We start from the raw sequence: 25,563 nt of genomic DNA, 5'->3' as shown, positions 1-25,563 counted from the left end.
AAAGTCCTGTGTCTAGTCTCACTTTGGTCCCTCTTGCTGCTGTACCGGTTCCATCCTGGAGAAATCAGAGATCAAAGTTCACCTGTGCACCCTTGGAGATTTGCAAACCGACTCTGCCCACCTCAAAACTATCTTTTTCAGAGGTAGTTTCTCCCAAACTTGCCTCCAGCCTCTCTTCCAGTTGAAGGGCAGCAGAGAGGAGGATTAAGACAGTAGGAAGAGAGAAAACAGGGAGGCAACTGCCCTCCAAGGCACTTATTTTGTCCCAACGACATGCATTACGGTATTACATTCTCACGGTAACTGCATCAGGTAAGAATTATCAGCTCCATTTTACAGATGAGGAAAGTGGGGCTTGGAGAGGCTATCAAAGGATTAGTGGCTAGAGCTGGGACTCGACCTGGTGGACTCCAAAGCTCTTTTCATTCCACCATGCTGTGTGCTCAGTAGGCAGAGTTCGCCAGGGTGTCTTGGGAAAACTGAGGAAGGAGGCAAGAGTTGGTGGTGCTTTCTAGAGTTGGGGTTTCAAGCCTTCTCATCATCCATTCTCTACCAGCAAACTAGCCTCTTAACCCTTGCTATCTCACACTGGAGCTACTGGCCTGGGGGTGCTGCGAAATATCTCAACTCCAGCAGGCGGCACTGTGAACCAGACACCAGCCCAGCGTGGACGGCGCGCGGGAAAACCCGCGAGGTGGAGCCACAGGGAGCAGCCAGGGAACCACGTGTGGGGGCGTGGCCACCCTGAAAGAGGGCGAGTCTGTTATGCAAGACCCGCCCATCATTTCAGGCCTCCCCTCCCGGTGGGCGTGCCCCGAATTCTCTCCCCGAGAGACACGCGTGGGCCGCTCCCCTCTGGGAGGAGGGCTGCCCAGAGGGGTGCAGGTGTCGCTAGCGGCCCCTCCCCGTGTGGGGCCACGTGGCGGGTGCGGGCCGAACCCGAGGGGAAGAACCTGGCCCGTGGGGAGGTGGGGGGGGACCGAAGCGGCGCTGAGCGGAGCCGAGAGCTACGGGGTTCGGAGCAGAGGCGGCCACAGCGGCAGCGGCAGTAACAGGGAGGGGAGGAGGCAGGCGGGCGCATGGGGCGCCCCGGCCCCTCCGGCAGCGTGCCCCCTCCGGCCCGGCCGCGCTGAAAGCTACCCAGCGCCGCGCCTTGAACCCACGCCCCGGGGCCATGCCGGTCATGAAGGGGTTGCTGGCCCCGCAAAACACCTTCCTGGACACCATCGCCACCCGTTTTGACGGAACGCGTGAGTGGGACGGAGGTCGGGGCTTGGGGTTCAAGCTGGGGGCCAAGTCTCCTCGAGGCCGTCTCGGGTCTCCTGGACGTGGTGAGACCCGAGGCTAGAGGAAAGAATGGAGTTAAGGGTCTAGGAACTCCCAAAGCCGCGGTGCAGGAACAGGGCGGGGAGTGCCCTGCGAGGGGAGGAGGGGAAAGGGCCGAGAGCACGGGGTCCAAGGTTAGGGGGTGTGACTAGAGGCAGAAGAGGCTCTTTGTGCGGCAGAGCGGAGGAGGGGCCTTGGGAGCCGCCCACTCTCGGGCAGAGCTGTGCTGGGGGCGTGTATGGGGGTATCCGAGACACAGAAGTGGGACAAAGTGGCCGGGCGTTCTGGGGACTCCAGCTCCCACTACCTCCAGAAAAAAAGGAGAAAAGATCAGACTTCAGCAGGACCTAGTTTGGATTGACGTAGCGCGCCCCCAAATCGTGGGGCGTCAGTGTCTAAGGTGGGTGAGGCAGGAGGAGGGGAGCGGTCTGTGCGATGGTAGGAACTCCCGGCTCGCCCTACGCAGCTTGGGTTTCAGGTTCAGCACCTTGGACAGCCGCATCACTCCTTCCCCGCCTCTTCTCCCGCCATTCCCTCTTCCCACTCTGGAGCCCAGAGATTCCCCGTCCTCACCTCCCCCAACCCTGCCATTCCCTCGGGAACCCTGGCCGGGATCTGGAGGGTGAGGGAGCGGTACCCGAGGGCGGAAACTGAGCCGCGGGGCCCTACCCGCTTCCCCCCCCCTTGTTTCCATAGCGCCCATCACCGGGGCAACAGGCCCTGGGATGGAAGAAGGAGGCAGTGCCCAGAGCCCAGTGCCTCCCAGGCACCTTCAGTGTCCCCATTAGCCTCCCTGCCCCCAGACAGTCATCCCTCCTAGAGTACAGGACTGGTTGTGTCACAGGCCCCATGTCTTAGCTGAGTCTCTGTCCCTGAATGGCCCACAGGAGACCCCTGGCCTCCCCCGCATTGGAGCTGGAGGAAGACAGCTCGGGTTCTGCTGCTGGAGGGTGCTGGAGCTATATGCTCAATGCCCTTTCCCGTTAGACTTTGAGCACTGGGGCAGATCCCCTGAAAGCAGCTACAAGAATGCTAAAAAGTGGACCTTTCCTGGAAGGCAGGGAAAGAGGACACCACTCATCACTGTCTGCCCCCACACTAAGGAGATCTGTGAGTTTGGATAATCTCTGCCTTTTGGTTTCCTATCAATAAAATGGGTGTGGTGTCATCAGAAACTCTGCCCTGCTTACTCTATAATAGGAAGAAAGCCGAGCGAATGTGGGGGAACAATTTCACCTTCTCAGAGTAGCACTTACTATGTGCTAGGACTTGTTCTCCCCAAGTTAGCTCATGTAACTCTGACAACGACCATGTGAGGAAGGCCTATGATACCCAACTTTGCAAATAAGGAAAGCTCAGGCACAGAAGAGGTCATCAACTTGCCCAAAGTCACACAGTCAGTAAGTGGCAGTGGAGGGTTGCAGGAGCCCAGGCTCTTACTCACCATGCTATGCTGCCTTCTACAGTGACCGCTCACCAGTTGGAAGGCAGGGGGGTGGATGGCATGACCTCCTGGGGTCCTTCTCCAACTCCCCATTAGACCCTGCTTAAGTCCTGTCTTAAGTTCTTGTCTCTTTGCTCTACCTTCTCCTATTCTCAATTCAGAAAATCCCAAAGTGGGGTCAGGAGCAACATGGAGACCTGGGAAGCTTCTGGCTCTGTGACTTCTAACCCCAACTTAAGGGAGGTGCTGTCCACCTGGAAGCTAGCTCGCCTCCCAGCCTTGACCTGACCTTGACCTCTTCTTCCCACAGACAGCAACTTCCTGCTAGCCAACGCACAGGGCCCACGGGGCTTTCCCATCGTCTACTGCTCTGACGGCTTCTGCGAGCTCACGGGCTACGGTCGCACTGAAGTCATGCAGAAGACCTGCAGCTGCCGTTTCCTCTATGGCCCAGAGACCAGCGAGCCAGCCCTGCAGCGTCTGCACAAAGCCCTGGAGGGCCACCAGGAGCACCGCACTGAAATCTGCTTCTACCGCAAGGATGGTGAGGGGGCCCACCCCACCCTGCAGCCCTGCCTAGACCTCTAGCCTTATCCAGAGGGCACTGGGCACCGTAGGAGTCTGAGTGCTTGTCCCCACACTGCCACAAGCTGACTGTGACGGCGCATCTCCCTGACCTCTCTGGTCCTGGGTTCCCCTATCTGAAAGATGAAGGAGACGCCTGACAGAATCTCTGAGGTTCCTTTCGGCTCTTGCTTTGCCAAGCTCTTAACTATGTATAGGAGGATGAGGGGGATGAGGAGAAAGGCATGCCACGGGGCTGCCCATGCTCCTCCCTCCCTCTCTCCATGCCTACAGGCTCGGCCTTTTGGTGCCTCCTGGACATGATGCCCATCAAGAATGAGATGGGGGAGGTCGTGCTGTTCCTCTTTTCCTTCAAGGATATCACTCAGAGTGGAAGCCCAGGACTTGGCCCCCAAGGAGGCCGCAGGGACAGTAATCATGGTAACGGCAAGTCTGGATGGGCAGTGTGAATGGTCAGAAGCCCTCGCCCACCCAGCCGCATGGGATGTGCCCCAACATATCTCTGCACCTTTCTTCCCAACAGAAAACTCCCTTGGTAGAAGGGGAGCCACCTGGAAATTTCGGTCTGCCAGAAGACGGAGCCGTACTGTCCTACACCGACTGACTGGCCACTTTGGCCGCCGGGGCCAGGGAGGCATGAAGGCCAATAATGTGAGTCCCACCCCCAACCCAACATCTCCCAAGTCCTCCAGCCTTGATTCTGAGGCACCCCTGCCACTGTCTCCCTGCTTCCCTGTTTGTCTGGTGTCCCTCCTTGGCTTGCTCCTCTGCCCACCCATTTCCCATACACTACTCTCTGCTCCATCCTATATCCTCCCCTCACATCCTTCTATCCTTCACTCCCTCACTCCCTTAGGTGATTGACATTACTTTGCTCTGATGATGTCACATTGCTCCAGCAGCAATGACCTCACCTGCCCGGGGATGATAGGGTTATACCATGGGTGGTGAAATCGCAAGCTGCTATAGTTCTAGGGAGAAAGCCCTCATTGCAGGTCTGGCATCTAGACCTGTGTACCACCTCTTAGGATCCTGACCAAGCCAGGGGATTGAGTCCCCAACCCTCTGTTAGGGATACAGGGAATGCGGTGGGCTATGCCAGCCTCTGTTCCCTGCTGGGATATGCCCAGCCCCCACTGGGCCCCCAGAATCCAAGAGGAACTTAAGGGAGAAGTTTGTGATCCCTCAAGCTAGGGCATGTGCCGATTTGTCATAGTCTTCTTCTCAAGTAGGATGAGTGTTGGGCCAGGCACAGTGGCTCATGCTTGTAATCCCAGCACTTTGGGAGGCCAGGGCAGGAGGATTGCTTGAGGCCAGGAGTTCTAGACCAGCCTGGACAACATAGTGAGACCCCTTCTCTAAAAAAAAAAAAAAATTAAAAATTATCTGGAGGCCAGGCACAGTGGCTGACGCCTGTAATCCCAGCACTTTGGGAGCCTGAGGCAGTCAGATCACCTGAGGTCAGGAGTTCAAGACCAGCCTGACCAACATGGAGAAACCCCATCTCTACTAAAAATACAAAGTTAGCCGGGTGTGGTGGCACATGCCTGTAATCCCAGCTACTCGGAAGGCTGAGGCAGGAGAATCACTTGGACCCGGGAGCCAGAGGTTGCGGTGAGCCGAGATCACGCCATTGCACTCCAGCCTGGGCAACAAGAGTGAAACTGTTTAAAAAAAAAAAAAGTATCTGGGTATGGTAGTGCATGCCTGTGGCTCCAGCTACTCTGGAGCCTGAGGCAGGAGGATCGCTTGAGCCCAGGAGTTTAAGGCTGCAGTAAGTTATGATGGTACCACTGCACTCCAGCCTGGGCACAGAGGGAGACCTTGTCTCTAAACTTAAAAAGTTTAAAATCAAGTTGGGTGAGTGTCAAGCCTTATAAATACCCCTGACAAGCCATGATTGGTTCAAACAGGGGCCTCGGGCCGTGCACAGTGGCTCATGCCTGTAATCCTAGCACTTTGGGAGGCTGAGGTGGGTGGATCACCTGAGATCAGGAGTTTGAGACCAGCCTGGCCAACATGGCGAAAACCCGTCTCTACTAAAAATACAAAAAGTAGTCAGGTATGGTGGCATGCTCCTGTAGTCCCAGCTATTCAGGAGGCTGTGGCAGGAGAATTGCTTGAACCCGGGAGGCAGAGGTTGCAGTGAGCCGAGATTGCGCCACTGCACTCCAACCTGGGCAAAGAGCAAGACCCCATCTCAGAAAAAAAAAAAAAAAGAAAGAAAGGAGGGGGGCCTGGGAAGTACTTGGCAGGAGAAGAGAATGTCAGGTGTCAGCCTCTGTGCCCCTCTCCTGGCCTTCTATCTCCTTTCATTCATGGTCGAAAGTGCCTTTGCAGTGTCCACCTGTCCCTTTCCCCATCCCCTGCCTTTCCCACCCTCCATCTTGGCTCCTCTTTCCCTCAAGTGTCCCCAATCGCCACCCCTCTCCCCTTAGAACGTGTTTGAGCCAAAGCCATCAGTGCCCGAGTACAAGGTGGCCTCCGTGGGGGGGTCTCGCTGCCTCCTCCTCCACTACAGCGTCCCCAAGGCCATCTGGGACGGCCTTATCCTCCTTGCTACCTTCTACGTTGCGGTCACCGTCCCCTACAACGTCTGTTTCTCGGGTGACGATGACACCCCCATCACTTCGCGACACACCCTTGTCAGCGACATCGCCGTGGAGATGCTCTTCATCCTGGGTCAGAGCCTCTGCCTCACCCACCCTGGCGGGTTGGCTGGGGGAATCCACTTGGCCAAGCCTCACCCACTCCTGGGGCCCGCATGACCCAGGCATTCAGAGCCCCACCCTTCCTGCATCTTTAAGTCCCAATGGCCTATGTGTCCTGCTTCCTGCAGCCTTCAGCCTTATGACCTGTCTTCCCTAAGGACCAGCCAGAAGCCCAATCTATCTCTCCATGCCTGCCTCCTCCTCCAGTCTGGGTCTCCAAAGCTTGTTCCCAGCTTTTTTTGGTTTCTTGATCCCTTGGCCAAGGCCCCCCAGTAATAGCCTCTTGCACCCCCAGATATCATCCTGAACTTCCGCACCACCTATGTGTCCCAGTCTGGCCAGGTAATCTCTGCTCCTCGTTCCATTGGCCTCCACTACCTGGCCACCTGGTTCTTCGTCGATCTTATTGCTGCTCTGCCCTTTGATCTGCTTTACGTCTTCAACATCACCGTGGTGAGTGACCTCCATCCCACCATCCAGTCCAACCTCCCAACTTCAGCACAGCATCTTCCAGGAAGGGACTGATCCCAAACCCAGATATGCCCCTTCCCATCAATCCATCTGCAGATATTTATCAGGCACCTGCTCTGGGCATAGCCGTGCGCTAGGTACCGGGAGGATCCCGGAGGGTCTATGATCCTGGGGAGCTCAGCTCACAATCTTTGAGGGAAGCTGAGACAAATGAAAAGCTAACTATGGCTACCAAGGCGGCATTGGTCTGATGCCAAATGAGTGGTACTTTTCACTTTTTTATTTAACAAACAACTGATGAGCATTTAGCTGTCTGCAAAGCACTGTGTGGGGCATGGCCACTGTGGGGAAAGGGAACAAGGATTCAGCCTCTAAACAACTAAACTGGTGAGGGGGCAGGAATACTGCAGAGCACAGCAGGGACAGAAGAGGTGAATGGGGGTGGAAGATGGGGCCTGGGTATGCTACTGAGGGTTTGGGCTGACCTTGGAGTTCCAGGCTGGAACATGAGTGTGTGTTAAAGTGATCTGAAGTCTGGCCAGCACCTGGGAAGCAAAAGCGTACTTGCTGGGCAGAGGCTGGAGGGGTCTGGGAAGGTTTCCTGAGGGAGGCGGGAGTATAGCTAGACCTTAAAGGGTGAGTAGGATTTAGCTGGCAGGAGATGAGGACAGCAAGCATTTGGGGGAGCATAGTAAACCTAGACAAGAAGGTAGAGGCTGTGGGTGAATTCAGAGGCAAAGAATGCCAGGACCTGAGTCCTCACAGATCCCTGGGGACACTCTAGAGGTACCCTGAGTGGTCATCTGTAGCCCCAGCCAGCAGATAGTAGGTCTTCTCAAGTCCAGGGTGGGGCAGTGCTACCCTGTGTCCCCAGGCCCCCTTGGGTGTGGGGCGGGGAAGTGGGGAGCAGTTTCCTTGTGTGCTCTCTCCCTGCACTCAGCTATAGCAGGAAACCACCTACACGCAGCCGAATTTAACTAGCCGCCAACGGGCTGTGGGCCTCCTCTCCTGGCTGTGCACACGTGTGTGCGCGCTCCCACACACGTGCATGTGTGTACGTCTGCCTCGAGGCTCTGACCATTCTGAGAAGATCTCCCCACCCCTCCCCAGGAGTGCGCCCACCCCTCTATGCCCACTAGGCACCATCAGCTGGGGGGTGGGAGACTGCAGAGAGCCCCCTGCCCCTCCTCTCAGGTCCCTTTGGGAGCACATTACAGTTCACTACATTCTTGCACACACATCATCACATGGGAGCCCCACAGGGACCCTTCAGGGCAGATCCTTATCCTTTTTCAGAGGTAGGTGCAGAGGCTCAGAGAGGTTCAGTGACTTGCTGAAGGTCACATAGCTAGCAGGGGCAGGCAGGAGATTAGAACCAGGTCTCTCCACCCTGGGCAACAGGTGAAACCCTGTCTCTACTAAAACACAAAAAATTAGCCGGATGTGGTGGCGTGTACCTGTAGTCCCAGCCACTCGGGAGGCTGAGGCATAAGAATCGCTTGAGTCCCAGAGGCAGAGGTTGCAGTGAGCCCAGATAGCTCCACTGCACTCTAGCTTGGCCGGACGCAGTGGATCACGCCTGTAATCCCAGCACTTTGGGAGGCCGAGGCGGGCGGATCACGAGGTCAGGAGATTGAGACCATCCTGGCTAACACGGTGAAGCCCCGTCTCCACTAAAAATACAAAAAGTTAGCCGGGCGTGGTGGTGGGTGCCTGTAGTCCCAGCCACTCAGGAGGCTGAGGCAGGAGAATGGCGTGAACCCAGGAGGCGGAACTTGCAGTGAGCCGAGATCGCGCCGCTGGACTCTAGCCTGGGCGACAGAGACTCCGTCTCAAAAAAAAAAAAAAAAAGAAAGAAAGAAAGAATCAGTTCTCTAAACTTCCAGTCTAGTATTTTTTCCAACATACCACCTTGCTTCCCAGGTAACCAGGGCCCCTGAGTGGACGGTCTGATGAGATGAGGAATACCACTGGGGGCCAGAGAGAGGTAGGACAGAGACAGAAGATGAGCAGGCACTGGCAGAGCTGCAGACTTGAAGGAGCCAGGCCTGGATATTCTAGTCCAAGGAGAATGAGAGGAGTATCCCCAAGAGAGTGGGGGCCAAGGGCAGTTGACTGAGGGAAGCCCTGAAGAACTCAAGCTTGCAGTCAAGTGCTCTGGGAGCTGGGGGTAGGCATTAAACCCTGGCGAGGGTCCATGTGGAGGAATCAGAGCCACCTCCTTTCCAGTTCCTTCACCTAAAATTAGAGAAAAATTGCACGAGATGGTACAGAAGCAGTGTAGGACCAGGGCTATGGGAATTGTTCCTGGAGGCCCAGGAAGGGGCAGTGAGGGGCTTTCATTCCAGGTTCCCCAGGCACTGCCCCAGAGCTTCCAGTCCTAGCTGCCATGCTGCTCCCACCCAGAAGATAAGCCCTCCCCATCTCCAAGATTGAAGGGCTGATCAATATTGATAACCACAATGCAGATGGTACTTGGGGTAATATTAGTGAATATGGGACACTTACTAGGTACCATTATCTCCGTCAACCCCTAGCACAGCCCAGGCTCCCTCAGTCCCTGCTCTCCTGCCCCCTCAACTCTTCTGCTTGACTCTTCATCTGCAGCTGATCCGCAAGAGGAAGTGTCCATAAACCTCCCCCAGCCCTCAAGTCCTTGCCTGTCCCCACTCCACTATGCTTCTCCATGTCTTGAAGGGTGGTCCCCATCACAATTGCTGCCGTCGCTACTGGGGCTCTGCAGAGACCATTGCCTATTCCCTGACTCTGACCAGGGCTGGCTCCCCTACCATCTCCCAGTGCTTAGTGGCCCTAGAGCACAAGGTGGACTGTGGTGTCAATTAGCCCAGATGCCCACCCTGAGTGCCAGCTCTATCATGTCTTTGGTCTGTGACCTTGAACAAGTCATTAGCCTCTCTGAGCCTTAGTTCATTCATCTGCAAATTGAGAATGATGATGATAATTGAACTAAAGGTATAATTTTGTGTGTGTGTGTGTGTGTGTATTGTTAAATAAGGATTACAAATGCTTAGCACAGTGCCTGGCTAAGCACATAGAATGTACTTACTAAGGCCAGGCACAGTGGCTCACCCTTGTAATCCCAGCACTTTGGGAGGCCAAGGAGGGTGGATCACGGGGTCAGGAGATCGAGACCATCCTGGCCAACGTAGTGAAACCCCATCTCTACTAAAAATACAAAAATTAGCTGGGGAGGGAGGCTGAGGCAGCCTTGAATTGCTTGAACCCGGGAGACAGAGGTTGCAGTGAGCTGAAATGGCGCCACTGCACTCCAGCCTGGCTACAGAGTGAGACTCTGTCTCAAAAAAAAAAAAAAAAAAAAAAAAAAAAAAAAAAAAAAAAAGAGAGAGAAAGAAAGAAAAAGAAAAGAAAAAAAAAGGAAAATAATTACTAAGCGTTAGCCACTGTTTGTTTTATTGTTATTATTCCCTTCCTGCTGCATTCCCTGGCCACTTTCTCAGGACGGCAACGATGTCTTTCCTGTTGCAGCCTCCGCTGGCTCCAGGGTGTCTGGTGGGAAGGCCCTGGGAGGGGACTGAGGGCTCGGAGGAGGTATGCCTGCTGACAGCCTCCCCCGCCACCCTCCCGCAGACCTCGCTGGTGCACCTGCTGAAGACAGTGCGGCTGCTGCGGCTGCTGCGGCTGCTGCAGAAGCTGGAGCGGTACTCTCAGTGCAGTGCTGTGGTGCTCACGCTGCTCATGTCGGTCTTTGCGCTCCTTGCCCACTGGATGGCCTGCATCTGGTACGTCATCGGGCGCCGCGAGATGGAGGCCAATGACCCGCTGCTCTGGGACATTGGTGAGCCACCGACCCCAGACTTTCACAGACCACCTGTCCACCTGTCCCATCCCCAAGCTGATGCCTCCACCAGTACCCACACCCCTCACCCCACATTCCTCTATCCATCCAACAAACATGCGTTGAGCTATTTCTGGATCAAGCATGGGGATATTGATTTGCAGACAAGGGCTCCGTTTTGGGGGGCTGGTGGGGGGAACTCACAGCTTAGCAGGGAAGCAAGACCAGTGATCATGATCAAAGTACAATGCAGGAAACACTGATGGTGGAGGGGTGTGTTTCAGGCAGAAGGAGCAGCACGTGAAAAGTCCCTGAAAAGGCCGGGCGCGGTGGCTCAAGCCTGTAATCCCAGCACTTTGGGAGGCCGAGGCGGGCGGATCACAAGGTCAGGAGATCGAGACCACAGTGAAACCCCGTCTCTACTAAAAATACAAAAAATTAGCCGGGCGCGGTGGCGGGCGCCTGTAGTCCCAGCTACTCAGGAGGCTGAGGCAGGAGAATGGCGTGAACCTAGGAGGCGGAGCTTGCAGTGAGCCGAGATCGCGCCACTGCACTCCAGCCTGGGCAACAGCGTGAGACTCCATCTCAAAAAAAAAAAAAAAAAAAAAGAAAAGTCCCTGAAAGAGCCTGGCATCTTTGCCCCCATTAATCCCTCCTTCTCCAGGCTTCATAGCCATGGGCCAGGAGACAGCCCCAGGCCCTTGCAATCCCTCTGAAAGGCCAGTCAGATCCTGGGCATGGTCCCTGACACCTCCCGCTCCTTCACTCCACACCTAGCCCACCACATCAATACCACCTCTCAAATGTCCCTTGAATCTGACCTTTTCTCTCCATCCTGTCTTCCCCTTCCAAGTCCACTCCACCTCCCTTTCTCACCCAGGCCTGTGCAATAGCCTCCCTGCTGATCTCCCAACCCCCTTCTCGTCCCTCCCACAGCCACTCTTCTCACCACAGCCAAATGGGTTCTAGGATTCAACGTTGACCTGCCACACTCCTGCTGGGATTCCTTCAGTGACTTCCCACTGCCCTCCAAATGAAGTCCACACTCAGTGCACACCCTGGGCAGCCCTGTGCCCCCTCTCTCCCACCTGCCTTCCCGTTCTCCCATGCTCCCTGTGTCGCAGTCACACCAGCCTCTCCCCTGGACCCAGGACGTGCTGCTTTCTCACGCTGGGCCTGGAACCTGTTGTTTTCCTCTCTGGCATCCTCCCTCTTTTGTCTTCCCTCTCCACCTAGATGGATTTTCTGTTCCCTGCCTCACTTGGAACCAATGTTCCTTTGGTTCCATGTGTCTCAATCAAAATGCCCCGTCCTAAGGAGCATGCCTTCCAGGCACCATGTCCAGGACCCCCCAACTGCCAGTGGTTGGCTTTCCCTAACCTATTGGGATTCCTAACACACCCTATACAATACTTTCCTTCCAGGAGCTCACCCCCTACCTGTAATGATTTATGTCATGTCTCTTTTCCCTCCAGGCTATAGGTTCCACCAGGGCAGGGAGAGTGTTTGGCTGGGTCAATTCCCCAACACTTTGTATACAGCAGGTGCACAATAAACTATTAGTAAGTTTCAGGAGCCTTTGAACAGTCAGCAGTATAGTGAGTTGGCGGCCTTGGACTGCAACTGTAACCAGTGCACCATGGGGAGGCACAGGCCCAGACCGTTCCCCACAGTTCCTGTGCCAACCTGTGTATAAATACTTGCCGAAGGTCAAGCACAGGTGGCTCAGGGAACCCTGGTTCTCCACCGCTGGCACAGCCAGGGCTCCCTGCATCCGTCCACCCTGCAGGCTGGTTGCACGAGCTGGGCAAGCGTCTGGAGGTGCCCTACGTCAATGGCTCAGTGGGCGGCCCATCGCGGCGCAGCGCCTACATTGCGGCACTGTACTTCACTCTAAGCAGCCTTACCAGCGTAGGCTTTGGCAACGTGTGTGCCAACACCGACGCCGAGAAGATCTTCTCCATCTGCACGATGCTCATAGGCGGTGAGGCCAGACCTGCCACGCCTCAGTGGGGCCCTGCGAAGCCCAGCGTGCACGGGGAAACTGAGGCCCAGAGAGGGCAAGGCATCTGCTCGAGGTGTCTACCCAAGTCCAGACAGTCACGCATTCATTCATGGACGTTTCCTGAGTGCCCACTATGTGCTGGCCCTGGGGATGCCACAACCAGGCGTGGCCTCTTGCAAAAGGGATGGGAAACCCAGGTTCATGACCTAATGATGGGGAGGCCTGAGAGGAGCATGGGGTGTTACCCATCTCTGGACCACTCCCTATTCCCCATCCCTAGTCTAGTGCCTGGCACCTAGTAGGCACACAGGAGCCCACTGGCTCTTGGCCAGGACAGGGTGGGTTTGGAAGCTGGGGAGGTGGCCAGAGGGTGGCCGGTCCTGACCAGCCCGCTGTTGCTGCTCCAGCCCTGATGCACGCTGTGGTGTTCGGGAACGTGACAGCCATCATCCAGCGCATGTACTCGCGCCGCTCGCTCTACCACAGCCGCATGAAGGACCTCAAGGACTTCATCAGTGTGCACCGCCTGCCGCGGCCGCTCAAGCAGCGCATGCTCGAATACTTCCAGACCACGTGGGCCGTCAACAGCGGCATCGACGCCAACGAGGTAGTGCGCAGGGTCTCCCGTCTTGCCCTCACCCTCCGCGTGGCCCTGCAGTGGCGTGGGGAAGGGGTCCCTGCCCCTCTGGCTTAAAATGGAGGCAGGCCGAGTGTGGCGGCTCACACCTGTAATCCCAGCATTTTGGGAGGCTGAGGCGGGTGGGTCACTTGAGGTCAGGAGTTGAAGACCAGCCTGGGCAACAGGGTGAAACCCTGTCTGCTAAAAATATGAAAATTAATCAGCTGTGGTGGTGCACACCTGTAATCCCAGCTACTCGGGAGGCTGAGGCACGAGAATCACTTGAACCAGGGAGGCAGAGGCTGCAGTGAGCCAAGATCATGCCAGTGCACTCCAGCCTGGGTGACAGAGCTAGACTCTGTCTCAAAAAAATAAAATAAAATAAAATGGAGGCACCGGGCGCGGTGGCTCACGCCTGTAATCCCAGCACTTTGGGAGGCCGAGGTGGGCGGATCACAAGGTCAGGAGATCGAGGCCATCCTGGCTAACACGGTGAAACCGTCTCTACTAAAAATACAAAAAATTAGCCGGGCATGGCGGCATGTACCTGTAGTCCCAGCTACTCAGGAGGCTGAGGCAGAAGAATGGCGTGACCCCGGGAGGCGGAGCTTGCAGTAAACCGAGATTGCACCACTGCACTCCAGTTTGGGCGACAGAGTGAGACTCTGTCTAAAAATATATATATATAAATAAAAAATAGCCAGGCGCGGTGGCTCATGCCCGTAATCCCAGCACTTTGGGAGGCCGAGGTGGGTGGATCACGAGGTCAAGAGATCGAGACCATCCTGGCTAACACGGTGAAACCGCGTCTCTACTAAAAATGCAAAAAATCAGCCGGGCATGGTGGCGGGAGCCTGTAGTCCCGGCTACTCGGGAGGCTGAGCCAGGAGAATGACGTGAACCTGGGAGGCGGAGCTTGCAGTGAGCCAAGATCCGGCCTGGGCGATAGAGCGAGACTCCGTCTCAAAAATAATAATAATAATAATAAATAAAAGTAAAAATAAAAAATAAATAAATAAAATAAAATGGAGGCAAACAGGGCCCCGGGAGTGAGGTATTGTTCACAAGGGCACACACTCACCCAAAATACAAATTCTTGTTTCTTTTTTTTTTTTCTTTTTTCGAGAAGGAGTCTTGCTCTGTTGCCCAGGCTGGAGTGCAGTGGCGTGATCTCGGCTCACTGCAACCTCTGCCTCCCAGGTTCAAGGAATTCTCCTTCCTCAGCTTCCTGAGATTCTGGGACTACAGGCGCATGCCACCACACTCGGCTGATTTTTGTATTTTTAGTAGATATGGGGTTTCACCATGTTGGTCAGGCTTGTCTTGAGCCCTTGATGTCTTGATACGCCTGCTTCAGCCTCCCAATTTGCTGGGATTACAGGCGTGCACCACCACAGCCAGCCAAATTCTTGTTTCTTTGCACTTGAATATGGGAGTGAAAGAGCTCAGGGCCCAGCTGATGCCACTCTCCCTTCTGCCAACATTTCCTGAGTGCCTGCTTTGGGCCAGCCTTGGTGCTGGGCACAGGGAGCTTAGAGATGATGACACTCAGCCCTGGCCCTCAGGGAGACCCAGAATGGTGAGGGAGGCAGACAGATGAACAGAGTGCGGCGGTGAATGGGGCTGTAAAGGAGGGATGTTGGTGACGTTGGGTCCTCGTCGTGCCTGGGCGGGGAGGAGTCAAGGAAGGTGGCACAGAAGAAGGGACATCACAGAGAATAAGAAGGAAATCAGCCTGCTATAGGAAGGCCATCCCTGGTAGAAAGGGTCATAGGGACACAGGTCCAGAAGTGATGGCACAAAAGAGCAGAGTGGGTGCTTTAGGAAACTGAAAGCGGCTCCGTAAGCCTGCAGGAACAGGCATGTGAGTGCTGCAGAGGGAGAAGGCAGGGCAGGAGGGCACGACATGGGCTGGGAGGCAGCAGGCCCAGCTCAGGGATGGCCTGGAATTTAGATTTTTATCTTGCATAATGTTTACACTGGGGAGTGGTGTGGGGATCTCAGAGGGAATGGATTGGTGAGGTATCTCTGAGAATGGGATCTGTGGGATGTGGTGATCTCCTGCTGGTTGCAGAAGAGCTCAGAGTGACTCCCAGGTTTCTGGCTTAGGCCAAGGGTGGGGATGGAGGTGTAACAGGAGGAAGATGGGGCTTTGGGATGAAGGTGAGAGTCCCGGGTCAGACCAGGAGGAGGGTATGGTGCCTGGGGGAGGTCCAGAGGGAGGTTGCCCAGTAGGTGGATGGGAATCAGCTCTTGGCTGGGTGCAGTGCTCATGCCTGTAATCCCAGCACTTTGGAAGGCTGAGGTAGGCAGATCATCTGAGGCTGGGAGTTTGAGACCAGCCTGGCCAACACTGTGAAACCCTGTCTCTACTAAAAATACAAAATTAGCTGGACGTGGTGGTGCACACTTGTAATCCCACCTACTCAGAAGACTGAGGCAGGAGAATCACTTGAATCTGGGAGGCCGAGGTTGCAGTGAGCTGAGATCATGCCATTGCACTCCAGCCTGGGTAACAGAGCGAGACTCTGCCTCAAAAAAAAAAGAAAAGGCCGGGCGCGGTGGCTCACGCCTGTAATCCCAGCACTTTGGGAGGCTGAGACGGGCAGATCATGAGGTCAGGAGATCAAGACCATCCTGGCTAACACGGTGAAACCCCGTCTCTACTAAAAAAAAATACAAAAAAACTAGCCGGCCGAGGTGGCGGGCGCCTGTAGTCCCAGGTACTCCGGAGGCTGAGCCAGGAGAATGGCATAAACCCGGGAGGCGGAGCTTGCAGTGAGCCGAGATCCGGCCACTGCACTCCAGCCTGGGTGACAAAGCAAGACTCCGTCTCAAAAAAAAAAAAAAAAGAAAGAAAGAAAGAAAGAAAAAAAAAGAAATCAGGTCTGGACTCAGAGTTAGGGCTCAGGACAATCAGGTAGTGGGGAAGCCATGGGGCCAGTTGCCATGATGCAGGAAGAGTGTGGAAAGTGAGAGTCTGGGGTGTTGGCTGAGGAAGAGGAGCCTGGGAGGAAATGAGGAAGTGAGCAGTGGGAGAGGTGGGAGGAACTGGAAGGAAGCCCCTCACGGGAGCCCAGTGGGGCTGAGGGGAGAGTTCAACAAGCCAGGGTGGCCAAGGGGCTCCATATGAGGATGTGAACATGGAATGTGGCCCTAAGAGGTCATTGGTAGTGCCCAAGGTCTAATAACAACTCTGCATTTTACAGATTGAGATACAAACTGGGATCTTGAGGCCCAATGAGCGGAAATGGGTTGCCCAAGGTCCACAGGGACTTAGGAGCCAAGCTGACTCCTGGTCTCCTGACTCCCAGTTGAAGGCTGACCCCCAAGAGACAGCTCCTGAATGATGGGGTTAAGTGACCAGCATGTAGCCATAGCGGGGAACTGATGGGAGAAGAGCTGGTCTCTGGCCCTGAAATTGGGTTTCGAGGTTCACGCAGCAAGCAAAATTGACGTTAGACACAGAGGTTATACTGAAGGTCTAGAATGGGTGACTTCAAAGCAAGGGCAAGAGGAATTCTCTCTTTGAAGACAGCTCAGCACATTTGTAGACTCAAGTAGTAGCTGCAGGGGGATGGCCAGAATGACCTATGCCCCTTATGCAGTTACTGCGTGACTTCCCAGACGAGCTGAGAGCTGACATTGCTATGCACCTGAATCGGGAGATCTTGCAGCTGCCGCTGTTCGGGGCAGCCAGCAGGGGCTGCCTGCGGGCCCTATCGCTGCACATCAAGACCTCGTTCTGCGCTCCGGGCGAGTACCTGTTGCGCCGTGGGGATGCCCTGCAGGCACACTACTATGTCTGCTCCGGCTCACTTGAGGTGCTCCGAGACAACATGGTGCTGGCCATCCTGGGTAAGGACCCCGTCACCCCTGATTACCTACCCTGGAACCACCCCCCACTCCCCGCTGCCGAGGACTTGGGAATGGCCAGGATTCTAGGGAATGGGATACTCCTTGTGGATACCTACAGTTCCTGCTGAGGAATACTCTCTCGGTCCCTTCACCCTATGGCCATCCCCTTTTGACAATTCCCCTCTGATTATCCCCTAATCCCCTTAGGCATCCCTCAACCCATCAACCCCTCCCAGTGACTGTCCCCCAGCTCAACTGATCCTTTCCCACTGTTCCACTTCCCAACCCCATTGACCCTAAACTCCAGTCACTTTTACCCTCTAACTGACCTGATCCCTCTGGCCATTGTGATTTTTATCACCCAATTACATCGATCATTCCTGTGGCCCTACTCACTCCCACTGACTGTCTCCCAACCTCACCAGTCATTCTCCACTGACCTTTTCCCAATTCCATTGGTTATTTCCACCAGTTCCATTGACTGGCCCACCATCAACCGTCCTTCAAACACACTGACCACCCCTCAAATCCACTGAGCACCTCCAGCTGATATCCTTTTGTTCCCACTGCCCCAGCTGACTGTCCCCATCCCTTACCTACAGGGAAGGGGGACCTGATTGGAGCAGATATCCCTGAGCCGGGGCAGGAGGCTGGGTTGGGAGCAGACCCAAGCTTCGTGCTGAAGACCAGTGCTGATGTGAAAGCTCTGACCTACTGTGGCCTGCAGCAGCTGAGCAGCCAAGGGCTGGCTGAGGTCCTGAGGCTCTATCCTGAGTATGGGGCTGCCTTCCGGGCTGGCCTGCCCCGGGACCTCACCTTCAACCTGCGCCAGGGCTCTGACACCAGTGTATGTACACCCCTGATGGCTGCCATCCTTCCAGAGTCCTTTCCTCCAAAGCAGACCTCCCCAGCCTGAGAGTCCCATGAGCCTCCCTCCACCCTAAAAACATCATGCCTGAAGCCCAGGCACCCTACTCCATTGCCCCTTACCTGCTTCATACCTTCCAACCCTGCTGACACTACACTGGCCATCACCCAGGCCCCTGGCCGTCTCTCATCACCTTCTACTCCCAACTCTACTGCCCCATCTCCACTGACCACCCCTCAGCCTCACTCCAGACTCCTGACTCCTTCAAAGGACCCTCCCTTTGTTTCTTTGTGTGTGTGTGTGTGTGTGTGTGTGTGTGTGTGTGTGTGTGTGACAGTCTCGCTCTGTCACCCAGCCTGGAGTGCAGTGGCGTGATCTTGGCTCACTGCAACCTCCGCCTCCTGGGTTCAAGTGATTCTCCTGCCTCAGTCTCCCAAGTAGCTGGGATTACAGGTGTGCACACCATGCCTGACTAATTTTTGTATTTTTAGTAGAGACAGGGTTTCGCCATGTTGGCCAGGCTGGTCTCAAACTCCTGACCTCAGGTGATCTGCCCACCTCACCCTCCCAAAGTGCTGGGATTACAGGCGTAAGCCACCATGCCCAGCCACGACCCTGCCTTGAGAAACAACCGCCTCATGTGCTCCTCTTTCAAGCCCCTCTCTGGACAGGGCATCATCGCCTGGGACTTCCCCTTCTTCTCTCACCAAATGTCTCCTGAGTCCACTGTGTTTTAGGCTCTGGGCCAGGCCTGTACATTACACTTTGGGCCTTGGTCTTTTGCTGCTTTTCAGTCTCACTTTGCTATGCAGTGTTTGTTTGAGTTAGAGTTGTAGTTTCTGACTCTGCTCCACAAAAGACCCCACATTCTCAACCCCATAACACTGTTGGGTGGGACAGGGAGGGGCTGCGCTCTGGCCGTGGGGAGGCGGGAGTCGGCTTGAACTCTCCTATGTCCCCACAGGGCCTCAGCCGCTTTTCCCGATCCCCTCGCCTCTCCCAGGTAACACCCACTTCCTGGGTGGGGTTGAATTGCCCTGGGGAGAGGGTGAGATGGGGAGCAGCGTCCTCCTTTCCATGGATGGGGAGCTGCATCCGCCGGTGAAGGCTCTTACTTAATGAAGGGGTCTGTGGTCACTGTCGTGCGACATCAGCTGCCCCCTCTGCCCGCAGCCCCGCTCAGAAAGCCTCGGCTCCTCCTCAGACAAGACGCTGCCATCCATCACAGAGGCCGAGAGTGGCACGGAGCCTGGGGGTGGTCCCAGGCCCCGACGGCCCCTCCTGCTGCCCAACCTCAGTCCAGCACGGCCTCGGGGCTCCCTGGTCAGCCTTTTGGGCGAGGAGCTGCCCCCATTCTCAGCCCTTGTCTCCTCTCCTTCCTTATCCCCGTCCCTGTCCCCTGCCCTGGCTGGCCAGAGCCACAGCGCCTCCCCTCACAGCCCCCCCAGGTGCTCTGCTGCCTGGAAGCCCCCTCAGCTTCTCATTCCCCCACTGGGAACATTTGGACCTCCGGACCTCAGTCCCCGGTGAGATGCTAGCCTCCTCTCCCTTCCCCAAACCCCTACTGGCTTCCAGAACCTTCTCTGGGCTCTATCCAAACAGTGCTTCATCCTGTCTCTGCCCGTGTGCCCACCGCACCCTTCCAACCACAGCCTGCAACCCCAACCCACTTTGACCGCCGCTCTTGCTCCGCCCCCTGGCACTGCTGCCCCCAGTTCCCCTCTGTCTGCTCTGCTCTGGCCCTTACCCTCACCCCATGGTGCTGATGAGCGCTACCCTGTCCCCAGGATAGTGGATGGCATTGAGGACTCTGGCAGCACAGCTGAGGCCCCTTCATTCCGGTTCAGCAGGAGGCCTGAGCCACCAAGGCCCCGCTCCCAGGTGCCCCCTACAGGTAAGGGCCAACAGTGGACTTCAACCCCATCATCCATCTGCCCATCCACCTGTCCATCCATCCCATATGTAGTAGGGGCCTACCACGTACCAGGTGCCATCCTGGGAATACAGAGATAAAACAGACCTGGCCCATGCTCTTGGAGTGAGTCTAGCAGGGAGACACCTCTGTACACAGATAAACAATTCCAGATGCTAAATACCATGACAGACAAGAACTGGACTCTGGTAGAAGAGGAAGGTGCCCACTGGACTTCCTTCTAGAGGAGGGGATGCTTGGGTTGCTGCTTAAAGGGTGGGATCTTGAAGGATGGAGCAAAACGGTTATTGAGCTGGACATGGTGGCTCATGCCTGTAATCCTAGCACTTTGGGAGGCTGATGAGGGTGGATCACCTGAGGTCAGGAGTTCGAGACCAGCCTGGCCAATATGGCGAAACCCCATCTCTACTGAAAATACAAAAATTAGTCAGGTGTGGTGGTGCACACCTGTAATCCCAGTTCCTCGGAAGGCTGAGGCAGGAGAATCACTTGAACCTGGGAGACAGAGGTTGCAGTGAGCTGACAGCACACCACTGCACTCCACCCTGGGCAACAGAGTGAGACTCCATCTCAGACAAAAAAAAAAAAAACAGCTTTTGAAAGGCATGAAAACCAGAGGATGTTGTGTTTAGACACCACAGAGAAGCTCCGTACCAAGACAGGGCGAGGCGCGGGATGAGACTGGAGAGTTACACAGGGGCCTCAAAACCAGGCTAAGGAGTTTAGGTTTCCCATCTCACAGACCCTAGAGCTTTTTCTCCCCCTGCTCTTCGCCTGCCCAATGACAGGAGGGTTCCAGCCCAAGTTATAGGCTCAGGTATTAATGCTCCATGAACTCACCTGCATCCCTTCACCCTGCAGGGACCAGGCCCAGCCCAGAATTGGCCAGTGAGGCTGAGGAGGTGAAGGAAAAGGTCTGCCGGCTGAACCAGGAGGTGGGTTGGGGTTGGCTCTGAGATGCGCCTGATATAACAGCATTTCAGGCCCGACACAGTGGCTCACTTGAGGTCAGGAGTTTGGGACCAGTCTGGCCAACATGATGAAACCCTGTCTCTACTAAAAATACAAAAATTAGCCAGATGCCTGTAGTCCCAGCTACTTGGGAGGCTGAGGCAGGAGAATCGCTTGAACCTGGGAAGCGGAGGTTGCAGTGAACCAAAATCGCGCCATTGCACTCCAGCCTGGGCGACAGGGCAAGACTCTGTCTCAGAAAAAAAAAAAAAAATTCATGCTAGCTAGATGACCTTGGGCAAGTCCCACAGCTGCTCTGAACTTAAACTTCCTCATCGAAAATGGGGAAATAGTAATATGTGCTTCCCAGAGTTTTGAGGATGCAATGAGAGTGCAAATGTGCCTGGTCCAGTCCCTGGCATGTCGTAGGCACTCGGTACCAGTTGGTTCCCTTCCTCCCCGACTGGCTCAGGTTTCCCAGCCTGATAAGAGGATCTCTTCTCCCTCCACCACTGTGGGACTCTCTCTTGTCCAGGCCCCACCTCTTTCCCTTACCCCAGCAGTGGGGAATGAGTGTAAGCAGATGCAGGGGCAGGGGACAGGGAGGCTGAGAGGCCTTCAGGCCTGGGGGACCTGGATCTAGACGTCTGAATCCTGTCCAGGAAGAACCTAGATCCTATATGCTGAGGCACAGCCTCTGCCTCCTCCCCAAGGGATCTCAGAGTTGTCACCACAGAGCAACCAGGCCCAGGCCCTGGGAACTGGCTTTCCCTGTGTTCTGATAAACATGGGGCATCCCAGAGGGGCGGCGCCTGGGCTGGTTCAGGCCCTGGGGCCTGGGCGGGGCTGGTGCTTGTTCAGCAAGCTTGAGGGCAAGTCCACTCAAGGCCTCGGGCATCCTTCAGTTCTAGGCCAGTGGTTCCCAAACAAGTATCTATCAGAACTACCTGATAGGCCGGGTGGGGTGGCTCACGCCTGTAATCCCAGCACTTTGGGAGGTTGAGGTGGTTGGATCACGAGGTCAGGAGATCGAGACCATCCTGGCTAACACGGTGAAACCCCGTTTCTACTGAAAATACAAAAAATTAGCCGGGCGAGGTGGCACATGCCTATAGTCCCAGCGACTCAGGAGGCTGAGGCAGGAGAATCGCTTGAACCTGGGAGGCGGAGGTTGCAGTGAGCCGAGATCGTGCCACTGCACTCCAGCCTGGGCAACAGAGTGAACCTCCATCTCAAAAAAAAAAAAAAAAGAAAAGAAAAAAAAAGAACTACCTGACAACCTATTGAGTGCAGATTTCTGGGCCTCTTAGGATTGGGAATGTCTGGGGTGGGGCCCAGAAATGTGCATTTTAAAAAGTTGATTCTATACTCACTGAAGTTTGAAAAGCACAGACAGAGACCCTTGAGCCTGTGATAGGATCAGCTGAGAATAAGGTTGTCACTTCACAGATGTGTGGCCTCTTTGAGCACATTTTTCCACATCTTGGGAAAGCTCGCGCATGTGTGTGTGTAGGGGAAGAATACAATATCTGCTGCCCCAAATCCTTTCTGGAAAGAGACTGGGGCATTTTCCATCTGGGCAAAAATAACCCTCATCCTGCCTTTCTCCCAGGGTGGCCATGAGCAGAAAGTGACTGTGAAGGAGCTTTGTAAACTGGAGAGGGGGGTGCACCTGGTTATTACCGTGGCGCCTGTGAAACAACTCGATGTGTTTTCAACAGATCTCTCGTCTCAATCAGGAGGTGTCTCAGCTTAGCCGGGAGCTGCGGCACATCATGGCCCTGCTGCAGGCCAGGCTGGGTCCACCAGGCCACCCAGCAGGCTCCGCTTGGACCCCAGACCCTCCTTGTCCACAGCTGAGGCCACCAGGCCTCTCTCCTTGTGCGTCCAGACCATCACCCAGCCTCCAGGATACTACGCTTGCTGAAGTTCACTGCCCAGCCAGTGTGGGGACCATGGAGACAGGGACTGCGCCCCTGGACTTGAGACCTTCCATATTGCCCCCCTACCCCTCAGAGCCTGACCCTCTGGGACCCTCTCCAGTGCCAGAGGCCTCACCCCCAACCCCAAGCCTCATGAGGCACAGTTTCCAGTCCAGGTCAGACACGTTCCACTGACCCTGGCCCAGGGCCCAGGCCTGTCTGGGGTGGGCATTGCCACTCACCACTCAGGGAGGACCTGGGCCCCTTGGCTTCCTGCCTTGGGGTCAGCAGCCACCAGCTGGCCTGGTTGGCTCTGGATTTCTGGACTTTTTAACCAAGCGTGGTTACCTCCGACGCTATTCCCTTTTCCAAGCCTTCCCCAACTTCCCCCTCTGTGAGGGGAGCCACCTGAGGGCTGTGGAACCCAGCAGGCATGAGATGAACCGCAGTGCCCACTGGGCTGGGCAGATGAGATCCTACTTTCTCCCCAGGACCTGGAGGCAGGTAGAGATGGGGGAGCAGAGGGGATGGGCAAGGGACCCAGCTCCAGCCTAGGACATGAAGGCAAGACCAGGCAGGATCTTAGCGTCTATAGCAAGAGACAGGTTGCAGGATTTTGCCTGAAGATAGCTTAGTGATATTGTGAGGTCTTCTGTCTCAGCCCCTGGGTCTCTGCTGAAGACCTTAAGAGCAATGTTACCTAGAGAGGGGTAGGTTTGAGATGCTGCTTGGAATTTGAGCAACCCACGATTTCTTAGGCCGCCCACCATGAGCCCAGGCTGGAGAGGCTCACCTCATCCCACAGCCCACACAGGAAACAAACAGATAGCTCCAGATATGTGCTCTTTGGCTCTCACAGCATTATTTTCAAAATATGAGCTAGTTCCAATATTAAAAATGAGATAGGGCCGGGTGCGGTGGCTCACGCCTATAATCCTAGCACTTTGGGTGGCTGAGGTGGGCGGATCACCTGAGGTCGGGAGTTCAAGACCAGCCTGACCAACATGCAGAAACCCCATCTCTACTAAAAATACAAAATTAGCTGGGCGTGGTAGTGCACGCCTGTAATCCCAGCTACTCGGGAGGCTGAGGCAGGAGAATCACTTGAACCCAGGAGGCGGAGGTTGCAGTGAGCCAAGATTGCACCACTGCACTCCAGCCTGGGCGACAGAGCGAGACTCTGTCTCAAAAAAAAAAAAAAGAGGTTATACAGGACTACAGATATTCCAGTTTCTCTTAAAAAAAGTAGCACTGGGCACAGTGGCTCATGCCTGTAATCCCAGTCCTTTGGGAGGCCGAGGTGGGAGGATCGCCTGAGCCCATGAGTTTGAGATCTGCCTTAGCAACATAATGAGACCCGATCTCTATAAAGAGATATATATATATATGTTTGTTTTTTTTTTTCAGACGGAGTCTCGCTCTGTCGCCCAGGCTGGAGTGCAGTGGCACAATCTCAGCTTACTTCAAGCTCCGCCTCCCGGGTTCATGCCATTCTCCTTCCTCAGCCTCCCAAGTAGCTGGGACTACAGGCGCCCGCCACCACACCCGGCTAATTTTTTGTATTTTTAGTAGAGACGGGGTTTCACTGTGTTAACCAGGATGGTCTCGACCTCCTGACCTCATGATCCGCCCACCTCAGCCTCCCAAAGTGCTGGGATTACAAGTGTGAGCCACCATGCCCAGCCTAAAAAAGTATTTTTAAAATTAGCCAGGTGTAGGCTCAGCGTGGTGGCTCATGCCTGTAATCCCCGCACTTTTGGGAGGCCAAGGCGGGCAGATCACCTGAGGTCGGGAGTTTGAGACCAGCCTGGCCAACATGCAGAAACCCCGTCTCTACTAAAAATACAAAAATTAGCTGGGCATGGTGGTGCATGTCTGTAATCCCAGCTACTCGGGAGGCTGAGACAGGAGAATCCCTTGAACCCAGGAGGCGGAGGTTGCAGTGAGCCGAGATCGTGCCATTGCACTCAAGTCTGGGCAACAAGAGTGAAACTCCGCCTCAAAAATAAATAAATAAATAAATAAAAGCCAGGTGTAGTGGTGAGTGCCTGTGGTTCCAGCTACTCCAGAAGCTGAGGTGGGGGGATGACTTGAACCCACGAGTTCAAGACCAGCGTGGGGAACATAGCAAGACACCCCCCCCCCGCCCATCTCTATAAAAATAAAAAGATTAGCCAGGTGTAGTGGTGTGTGCCTATGATCCCAGCTACTCTGGAGGCTGAGGTGGGAGGATCACCTGAGCCCAGGAGGTTGAAGCTGCAGTGAGCAGTGATCACACCACTGCAACTCCAGCCTGGGTGACAGAGTGAGACCCTGTCTCAAACAAACAAACAAAAAAACCTCAGGACATCTGGCTACCATGGGCCAACATTCCATCTGGCAATAATTGGCAATCAGCTGGGGCTGGGTGGCCACTGTCCTCTTTACATGGGATCTGCTCTGCACTCTGCTTCGCTGTCACACGTTTCTTGATCATCTCCCGACACCCGGCTAGCTTCCCTTGTTTGAAATTTTTGTCTGGTCTCTGTGGGTATTTGAGTTCCCAAAACTTGAGTGTCCATCAGAACTACCTGAGATCCTATTAAAATGCAGATTCTGCCAGGCGCGGAGGCTCAAAAAAATAAAAAAATAAAAAGCAGATTGCTGGGCCTCACCCAATTTGGAATGTCAGGGGTGGAGCCCAAGGGTTGAGTGTGCAACCCGTGCCTTACCTAACAGTGTGTTCCCAGGTCCCTGTGCCCAACAGGTGCTTTTTGGGCCCAGTAATGTCTGCTTCTACTCCTAGGCGTGGGTCTGTCAGCATCTCTGTTTCTGTCTCTCTGCAGGCTGTCTCTCAAGGTGGTCTCTTGTGCTGCTAGCAACTCAAAAATCCCAACAGCACTCCCTATCCTTCCCCTGACCCCAGACCGCTGCCAAGCCTGTTCTCCCCCATTACAACATGGTCTCACTCAGGGCCTGGACTGCTCCAAAACTCACCCAGGTCTCCAGCTCTCCTCTACCACCCACCACCCTGGGCTCACTTTTGGATAGGAAATAAACTCTTTATTTTTGTA

At 55.1% G+C, this 25,563-nt stretch overlaps 1 protein-coding gene across 6 annotated transcripts; it reads left to right on the top strand.

Moving 5' to 3' along the window:
• The first annotated feature begins 839 nt into the window (after positions 1-839).
• On the top strand, positions 840-25,563 carry LOC105472128 (potassium voltage-gated channel subfamily H member 4). Of its 6 annotated transcripts, none has more exons than XR_011615845.1 (17): positions 841-1,250; positions 3,081-3,314; positions 3,629-3,775; positions 3,879-4,006; positions 5,794-6,037; positions 6,362-6,519; positions 10,147-10,354; positions 12,144-12,432; positions 12,767-12,966; positions 16,606-16,836; positions 17,439-17,683; positions 18,669-18,707; positions 18,878-19,230; positions 19,492-19,598; positions 20,499-20,572; positions 22,310-23,014; positions 25,336-25,563. XR_011615845.1 is itself a non-coding variant. In XM_071083151.1 (17 exons), the coding sequence occupies exons 3-17, from the start codon at positions 3,185-3,187 to the stop codon at positions 22,703-22,705; spliced, it is 2,949 nt and encodes a 982-aa protein (XP_070939252.1). In that variant the 5' UTR covers positions 841-1,250; positions 2,214-2,436; positions 3,081-3,184; the 3' UTR covers positions 22,706-25,563. The 6 variants fall into 6 exon arrangements, 5 of the variants coding, with proteins under 5 accessions (XP_070939250.1, XP_070939252.1, XP_070939249.1 ...); XM_071083151.1 differs by adding an exon at positions 2,214-2,436 and having other exon boundaries at positions 22,310-25,563; XM_071083148.1 differs by having other exon boundaries at positions 22,310-25,563.

This window comes from Macaca nemestrina, chromosome 17 (genome assembly GCF_043159975.1).
Source record: "Macaca nemestrina isolate mMacNem1 chromosome 17, mMacNem.hap1, whole genome shotgun sequence".
Taxonomy (NCBI): domain Eukaryota; kingdom Metazoa; phylum Chordata; class Mammalia; order Primates; family Cercopithecidae; genus Macaca; species Macaca nemestrina.
This window is presented reverse-complemented; position numbering and strand designations above follow the sequence as displayed.